The following is a 9,373-nucleotide window of genomic DNA, read 5'->3' on the forward strand; positions in this document are numbered from 1 at the left end:
AACATGATCTTTTAACGAGGACAGAGTTATTTCCCCATGTGCCATTGTAGGAAATCTGACATGTCACATCAATGATGGTCAGGGAACAATATCATCTACATGATGACTATGTGGTTAGGAAAGAGAGAAAATAATAATAAGCTGCAAGTTGAATACTAGTGTTCATCTTCAACAACACAACCACCATTAATTTTTTTCTTTATAATGTCTTGATGGGAGATTCAGATTTCAGCCTCATGTTCCTGCACTAAACCATCATCTATTTAGCCTATATAGTTTGCTTTGTAGATGATGAGCTAGCTAGCAGCTCACATGAGACATGGTAGGGAGTCTAGGGGCCCACTCCATTACCATCCAAATCTCTCTCTAAAGTCTCAAACTAGTCCCAAATCCCAAGGACGGGGGAAGATAATGCATTGGAGGCTGTGAGTGGTGAAGAAGACCAGAAAGTAAATCTCAGTGAGTAATTACATCATTCAATCGCTATGGCTACTCCTAAAAAATGCCTTCTCGGTGTTTGTTTCATTGCTCTACAGGACCGCAGCCCAATTAGCTTCTGTTAATCTCCTACTGATGAACCTTTTTCATCCTCATGTTGGTAATCTTCCAACACATATTCCTTTCATTTTTTGCATTGTTTTGGAATTTAAATCACTTTGTTATTTTGTCATTAATTATTGAGAGAGAGAGAGAGAGAGAGAGAGAGAGAGGACACTATCCATTAAGGCTAAATTAAGATTTAAGGAAGAATACCCATCAGGTGAGAGACACAGATGGAGGAGAATGAGACGTAACAGAATCTGCAGTAGTTGCAGAAACTTTTAATCACAACTTGTGTTGTTACATTTGATATGTTTTGTCCTCTGTCTCTCTCTATCACAGGCTACCGTCTGTACATTGGGGTCTGTGTAGTGTGATTGCTGCATGCAGCTTACAACATAGACTTTCTTGGAATCCTTCTCTCTGTCAGCCTTCATTTAGTTTCGTTTGGGACTACTGAGTTCTCAGAGCTGTGACTGTTGACGGTCCAAGAGAAAATACAGAGCCCAAAAAGGTTAATGGATGATTGAATGGATTATGGAACTCTTTTTCTGTTTCAATTTTTAGACCCTCTTGCATTTTAGGGTCCTCGGACTACTAATCACATCTAAATTTCTTGGTGAACATTGGAAGGACCACAGATCTCCTGAATCACCTCTCTCATGTCTCATAAGCAGGGTAGCAAACAGTAGAGGAGGTTCCCTATTTGATGATAAGTGATCCAGATTGACTCTTTAGCTGTCAACCTATGTGTTGCCAATCTACACCCACCAAACCCATATGGGATGAACTGTGGAGTTTTGACATAGAGGCAGTGACTCTTTCAAGCTAAATCTGAGAGCAGCTACCCAATCTTATTTTTAAATGTCATGTACTCATATTTTCTGATATGGGTTTCTGCTTTTCTTCCTTTTTATAGATATAAAACTCTCAGGGGCTATGCAGTCTGTGAAGAATATTATAGGGGTTGTTCTAGGTTTGATCAATACCTACAGTAGGAGCTGTTTTGCTGACCTGAAGATGTCCATACCGTATAGATACGGACAGACTTGTGTTTAAAGTTAAAACAGAGGAGACCAGTGAATCAGTGAGGGAGAGAGTAAGGGACAGAGAAAACGGATTTTAATCATATGGGTTTCAAGTGAGTTTTCAAAAGAGAGGTGTTCTGAATGATGATTTCTGAGTGGTTACTGTTTTGAACTCATTGACAGGAAAGAAGAATTGGAATTACTTGTTTGTGAAGCAAAGATCTCCTCAAGTCCACACTATGACAAGAGTGGGATACTGGGATTGGGAGAAACCCAAGGAGAAGTACTATTTAAAAAGGAGTGATAAATAGAGGTCGTCTTCTATGGCTAGTATTCTTCCTGATCTGGGAACTTGCTCCCCTAGGCCTTTTTCACTTTGACCTTTCTTTTATCCAGAGATAGTGCATCTCCTCTTGAAGTGTTAGTGAGAGTGATTCAACCAGGACTTCTTGTTTCACTACTCATCATCATCATGTGGGCTTCCAAGGAGCAAAAGAGAAGAATTTGGGTTTTTGTGATAGGTTTCCTTCAAATAGTGAGTTGGGTTTCTGCATCAAGTAGGCCTTTTGCACTATTATCTGATGCTCATCAACGAGGTTGGCCACTATGCTCTACTCTTTTGACCCTTTCTTCCTTTTTTTTCCACTACCCTTCACTGCAACTATTTTTGTTTCTTATTAAAATTCAAACTAACCTGATAAATGTCCATCTACCTCCACTTTCTGTGAAAGGTTCTTTTTCTGACTTTTTCTTGAAGGTGATCCTATTTGTTTAGTTTCACTCAGCTTTCCAATTTACCTTACTTTTTTACCAGATATTTTTGTACTACCAGATCTCACATTTCCATTGTTCTATGCTTGATCAAATATAGGCCAAAGTCCAAAGTCCTCACCAGCTCCCTTGGATGACAAACAGGTATTAGTTATTGATTGTTGGTCCTCTCTCTCTCTATCTCTAGCTCTCTCTCTGATTTAATCTTTTCTTCTTCTTTTGGTTCTTCTTAAAGGATTTTAAAAGGGTAGGAGGGTTTGTGGTGAATGAGGATGAAGAATATAAAGAACTGAGCACGCTTGGATCCAGGCCACCAAACTGTGAATACAAGTGTGGAGAATGCAGTCCTTGTGAAGCCATCCAAGTGCCCACAACCACTAACCAATTTGGTGTCCAATATGCCAACTATGAACCAGAGGGATGGAAGTGCAAGTGTGGGACTTCTTTCTTCAACCCCTGAACACTACTGTACAGTTTATAAGAACAGAATTGCCTCCACCTTTCTCTGCTACCATCTTACATACTTCTCCTCTTCCCTCTGTAGAAACATCAAATCTTTCAAAACCTCAAATTAAATTGTCAATGCAGTACTTTTGCTTTATTATCACCTACCAGGCTACCAAGGAAGAACAGGCAAAGGAGCGCCTCTCGCTTTCATGTCGAGTGTCATCGAAGCTGTGAAGAGGATCCAAATGTGTAAAATAACTCAAAAAATTTGTGTTCCTGTTCTGGGTTTCTCACCTTTCTAGTCAAACTCAGATGGGTTTTTCTTTAGGAGCACTAGAGAGAGTTTATCAGCTGGCTTCGAGCATAGATTTCTTAATAGCTGATCCTGGAAACTGAAAAGCAGAGGTCTTTAGTTACCAATGGTACTCTCACATTTCCCTTTACGATCACCTCAAAATAAAAATGGTGATTTGCAAGAGATCAAAAGCTCCAGTTCCAAAACAATCCGATCCCATAGACATTAACTTATTCATTGGAAACTGACAGTTCATAATTTGCAGTGTTTTTTTTTATTTCTTCTGATAATGGAAACAACTTAGCTCAACCCTAGTGATATCGCCATTAACTGCATTGTGAACCCTGTAGTAGTAGGAATCAATTATCATAAGTTTCAATATTGCAGAGGAACTGATCTTTATCTGTTCATGTAGTTGTTTTATATTGGATACTTAGGTTGCATAAATTCCACCCAAAGAATTCAATACCCAAGTGCCCTGCAACTAAATTTTTTTGATTTCAAAGTCCTAAAAAAAGATTAAAAAAAAAAATCTCAAATTCTCATTGACAGTCATCATAAGCATATATGGCGAAAAGTCAGCACCTGATCGCTGTACAAAATTTGGATGCTCTAGATCTGCCTAGTGTCCAACCAAGAGAGAACCTGTCATTGGAGGCTTCAAAGCCAGCAATCTCATGTTGGAAAAACCTTGGCCTCAACTTGTTGAATACCAAACAGTTAATGTGCTAATATCAATTTGACCAATAAGCAATTGCCATGTGGTAGGGAATCAAATGCAGTCCATGATTGATCCGAAACCCATGATGAAACGTTGAGACTAACTCCCCGTGTCCTAACAAACTCTGGACTCTCCATGATGTTGGTTTCAAAATAAAGACAACCATGTTGTTAACGGATCCGACTCCTCAACTGGGCACAAGGGCTGCAGTGCAGATCCGACTCTAAGGAACGCCTTAACAGAACCCAACACCTGAATAATTGTTTCGTTGCACTGCCACCTCCTATGCATAGTAGAGGAACCCAACCTGACAACCTATAAATAGATGAACAATACCCTAGCACGTGGAACACTTCTTCACACCTTAAGCCTATTTTTTATTTTTGAACCTTTCTTTTTGTGTTTGTTCGTAATTTTGACTTAGGCATTGGAGAGTCTCTCATTAAAGGTTACTCCAACTATCTCTCTCTGTCTTGTTCATTGACTCTTTGTGTGTGGGCAATCACTGTTGAAATTCTCTCACAACACGAATTATTTCCACAAGTGGCATGCCACCCCTTAATTGTACATAAAATTAGGGGGAAATGGTTTATATGGGGGAATGTGGCCCTGTGCCTAAACACATAAGGGAAAAAATGACCAGATTAGTCTCCATGAAAGGGGAAATAATGTCTTTGTTGATGTTTCCTTGTACGCTCATTCATCTTCATGCACACAGAGGAGCTGTACTCCCTCACAAAAAAACTCTTTAAATTAACTGAAGATAAACAGGAAACCAAAAATGCTGAGTCAGAGATTGGGGCAAAGGCATATGCACCCAGAACCCACCCCTAACATATCCCAACATCCTTGAGAGGGATATCCTTCATCAGAGCTCGATCTTCTACTTTCCATATGGGAGTAAAGAAAAGAAATGCAAGGCCTTTTGCTTTGGAAAAAAGGCAAAGCTTGGGTCAGCAAAAAACCTAGAAAACAAAAAAACGTAACAAACACGGGGAATAATTTTGAAAAGTATTTTTGAAACTTTATCATTTGAAATCAAATTACAACATTCTCACAACCATATGGTTGGGACTAGTGATATTTCAAATTTGACTAAAAATACATTTTATCTAATTATTTATTTAAATAATGAGGTGTTAATGACCGTATTTATCTTCATATAAAAAAAAAACTGCATTATTTATTTTTTTATTTTATATAAAATAAATAAATAAAAAGGATACAAATTATTTTAAACCTCCGATTGGGTTCCGAAGGTAATAAACGTTTTCTCCAAATGGAAACAAAACGGAACTTTGAAGGTTCTAATCCTATAATACAGGTAGCAAAAAGCGATACAGCTAACTCCTCCGTCTGGGCATCCAGATCTTCGAATCCAACTATTGCTTCAGAACCTCGTCAATGGCGAATTTCGGTACTTACCAGGTAAAAACGAACTCTCTTATCTCGCTAAACACCATTTCTATCTATTCTCCGCTTCTCGCCTCCCCTTGTCTATCCAATATTAATGTCGATTGCTTTAGGTGCACAGATCCTTTTTGTTTGCGTTGGAATCTAGACGATCGATCTGCAAGAGCTTTTCTGTTGTTCTGCTAATTTAGAAGATCATATTTACATTCTCCGATCTGTGATTGATCAAACTTTGACGATTCTTTTTTTCTTTTTCTTTTTTTTTTTTGGGGTGGGGGTGGGGGTTGGTCTGTTACTCTTTGCATTTGTTTGTGTGTATGTCGATCATTAAAGCATTGCATTCTGCAATACTACTCGGTTCTTTGTTCAGATCTTTATAAAAGTATATATTTTTTCTTATTTCCCATCGATAAACTCTATCTCAGAACTATTTTTGAGATTTGGTGCGAGTGTATTCGAAGAAATGGGTACGCAATATATCGTGATAAGTGATAAGTGTTCCAAACATTTATTTTCCAAACCGGCAGTGCTGGTAAGGGGATTCATGGTCGGGAGTAATCTGATACGTGGAATTGGTATCGATACATCCCATTCGTTCGTTAAATTCCCAAACATCATTTTGTTTCGAGTGAAATACGATCCCAAATACACTCATACATTATCTTCTCTCTCTCTCTCATGTCGAATGCTTCGTTCTCGGCTGGGGCTGAACCTCCTGCTAGATTTTGAACCCTATCTCTTTCCATTCTACCCTCTTTGTTCTCTCACCTGTAGAAGTAAACGATCTACGCTTCTTGCAAAACAGAGATGTGGTTTGTGCAAGTAAATTATTTAGGGTTTCTGTGGCTATTGTAGGTGGTTTCTGGTCACGGCAAAACTTGAGGGGAAATGGTCGTTATTTTTGTTGAATATGAATATGCGGCGTAGTATAGCAGATCAAGATCACTTCCAATTTTCTACCTCTCTCTCTTATTAACAAGTTCCATAACCTGAGAATGAATAAGGTATCCTGGCTCTCTCTCTCTCTCTCTCTCTCCCTCTCTTTTCCTCTTCCCTTTTTCTCTCGTTTCCTTTTTAAATGCAGTGAAGATGGAATAACTCTACATTCATTCGTAGAGACAAACGTTTATGCATTATGGATTACTCAAATCTCTAAATGCCTATACATCCATACATATCTGTAGATTTGTCGCTCTGAATATTTTAATTGTGGAAGATGATAATATCCAAATGTATTTGTGTGTTTCTGACTTTTTTGTTTTGTGCATTTTGAACTGAATCTTAACCTATTATTGTCCAACTCCCAAATTGAATTGTAGCTGAATAATATATTCAGCTAAGCTGTATTAGTGGCCGACAGTGATGAAACCTTTTATTGTCCAAGTCCTCTGTGTCTTCTCTCACTTGTAGAAGAAAACACTCTCTGCTTCTTATAATTTCGGTTCATGACATGAATTTCTTTTTATTATCCTCCAAGTAGCATTGAATACTGTCGAAGGACCCTAAACTCATCATCTCATTTATTATTCACCCCCCCCCCCTTTCTGAGTTGTGTATCCTTCAGACTGATATTCTGATATTACCAAATGTATAGGCATTATATAAGGGGAAGATTGAAAATGCCTAATGGGTTTATGGATTAAGGGCTGTGTTATATGAAAATGAATTATCTTCATATTGAATTTTAATGATCCATGTTAGTTGTGATGGTTGTTTATGGATAGAGCAACTGGGGATTCCCTAAGAGATGGTGGTTTTAGTCCATCATGCTTTTGGTTTCAACTTTTACTATGCTAAATGGATTTTTGGATGCTAATGTTCTTACCCTACTTCAGGTGTGCAAATTGTTTGTATTGTTTAACATGTTCGTTTTTTTCTCCCTCAATGTTAGATCTACTATGGCTCTTTATTTCAAATTGAAATTTGTTGCGATTTTGCGGGGACAAGTTTAAGGACGCATGTCAAGGACCTAGTTCATTTGTTACAAGAACAAGTTTAATTAAATCCCTGTAAACGACTACTTTTTTTCCCTTTCTCTTGCTCTCTCAAACATTCCTTAATTGAGCTCTTAATTTCAATTACTTACTCCTTCGTTTGGAAGAGCTTCTTTATTGAAAGATACTTTTCCAATGAAATTTACTCTTAGATAATAGAATCATTGATATCTGAAATAGTGGTCGAATGAAAAGAAATTGTGGTGTAATGAAAGTGGCATAGGAAGTATCCTATTGTACATTTTAGGAGGCATGGCGACTACAATTAAGTGTTGTTTTTATAGGCCAAGCTTGTATAATGTGGATTGTCTCTAACAGGTTTCTACAATTGAGTGTTGCTTTTATGTAAATGGGCTGTTACCAAATGATATAGTTCCCTTGTGGGGTGCTTGGCCATTGGCCTTTGCTGTTGTTTTTGTTGTTCATGATGGTCTTTCACTTTCTCTCACTCTCTCTAACAAAATTCTTGGTTATTTATTAAAAAAAAAAAAGGTAATTTACAGTACCACCCCCTGGAGAATGTCAGTATTATAGGAACACCCCCTCACTTTCACCAAATTAGACTTAGACCCCTTACCGTCAGTCACTGTTATAGAATATACCAAGAATGCTGACATCATCAGTTCATTTTTTTTCAAAATACCATTTTTCCCTTAAAAATAATGAAGTACCAAAATTACCGTCATTCAGGAATTAGTCTCACTGAGTTGGAGAAGAAGATCTTCGGAGAAGAAGATCCTCAGGGCTTTTCAGATTGGCAGCTGCAACCCCCTTCAGCGACTACAGGTATATCTAAAATTTAACCCTTTTCTTTATCATCCCCATATCGATTGATATTTGAGATGCTTCTGTCGACTCTCCTTGCTATTCCAATTATTGGAAGAACGTGTATAAGTTCGAGCGGAGAAATGCAAGTAATTGCCAGATCTTTTAGTTATAAGCGGATAAGCGATCTAGAGCCAACTTCGGATGCAAAATTGCTACAGAATATTTCATCTTAGAGGAAAAATGAAATATGAATATGCGAGGTCTTCCCAGTTGTGCTTGCAGCGTCTAAATCCTCTGTAGCCTCTCTCATCTTATACACAAACATCTAGCAAAGATGGATCGGCAGAAGCTTATGAAGATGGCCAGTGCAGTACGAATCGGTGGTAAGGGTAGCATGCGAAGAAAGAAGAATCCTGTTCATAAGACTACAACAGATGACAAAAGGCTCCAGGGCACCCTGAAGAGAATAAGGTAAATGCCATCCCTGCCATTGAGGAAGTCAACATATTCAAGGAGGACATCGTCATCCCATTTCTAAACCCCAAAGTTCAAGCATCGATTGCTGCCAACACTTGGGTTGTTAGAGGTTCTCCTCAAACAAAAAAGTTGCAGGATCTTCTCCCTGGAATCATCAACCAATTGGGTCCGGATAACTTGGACAACCTGAGAAGGCTGGCAAAGCAGTTCCTGAAGCAAGCACCTGGTGCAGGTGCAATCCAAGGGAGGAGGGTCAAGAGATCTCTCGAACTCTGCTTTCCCAACTTCTCTATACAAGATCTCCCACCCAATCTGTCGGTTAAATGGAGCGAAGGACGACGATTCTGATAAGTCGACTCAGATAAGGGTGTTTTACTCATAAGGGCTAAAGTGTTATTTCATAGCATCACTTAACAGAGATTGACGGTAAGGGGTCTAAGTCTAATTTGGTGAAAGAGAGGGGGTGTTCCTCTAATATTGGCATTCTCCAGGGAGTGGCGATGTAAATTACCCAAAAAAAATTTGTTGCTTTCAACTAATTAAGGATATTAGAGTTTGAAACTCTGTTCAGGCTTAAGAAATAGTGAGTAGCTCTACCTAGGCATCAGTAGTTGCATCTATGATGTGCCTTCTTTCTTGCTTTTTGGGGAAGTATTGATCCCTATGAGCTGCTTAGCCTAAGAAGCAGGGTATGTGGACTTCAGCTCATAGAAGTCCATTTGGCTGTACTTTTATTGGCATAAATGTTTGTAGAACTGGCACAGAAATACAGTAAAATCAAATATATTAATTGGAGATCACAATATGTCTTTTTATTTATTTATCTATCTTTTTTTTTTTTCTTTAATCTTTTTTTGAGATAGGTAAGACCCGAGAGTTGGAACTCATGACCTCTTAATTGTGAGGTGTTGGAACTTTA

General features: G+C 38.3%; 1 protein-coding gene and 1 long non-coding RNA gene across 2 annotated transcripts; both read left to right on the forward strand.

The window, feature by feature from the left end:
* The first annotated feature begins 646 nt into the window (after window positions 1–646).
* On the forward strand, window positions 647–2,946 carry LOC122083884 (EPIDERMAL PATTERNING FACTOR-like protein 2). Its single transcript, XM_042651810.1, has 3 exons — window positions 647–2,164; window positions 2,440–2,483; window positions 2,575–2,946. The coding sequence occupies exons 1-3, from the start codon at window positions 2,041–2,043 to the stop codon at window positions 2,797–2,799; spliced, it is 393 nt and encodes a 130-aa protein (XP_042507744.1). The 5' UTR covers window positions 647–2,040; the 3' UTR covers window positions 2,800–2,946.
* Window positions 2,947–5,898: 2,952 nt separating this feature from the next.
* LOC122085242 lies at window positions 5,899–9,254 on the forward strand. The gene is made up of 2 exons (XR_006142044.1): window positions 5,899–6,219; window positions 7,900–9,254. It is a non-coding gene; the product is annotated as an uncharacterized LOC122085242 (long non-coding RNA).
* The last annotated feature ends 119 nt before the right edge of the window (window positions 9,255–9,373 follow it).

This window comes from Macadamia integrifolia, chromosome 7 (genome assembly GCF_013358625.1).
Source record: "Macadamia integrifolia cultivar HAES 741 chromosome 7, SCU_Mint_v3, whole genome shotgun sequence".
In the NCBI taxonomy this organism is placed as follows: Eukaryota; Viridiplantae; Streptophyta; class Magnoliopsida; order Proteales; family Proteaceae; genus Macadamia; species Macadamia integrifolia.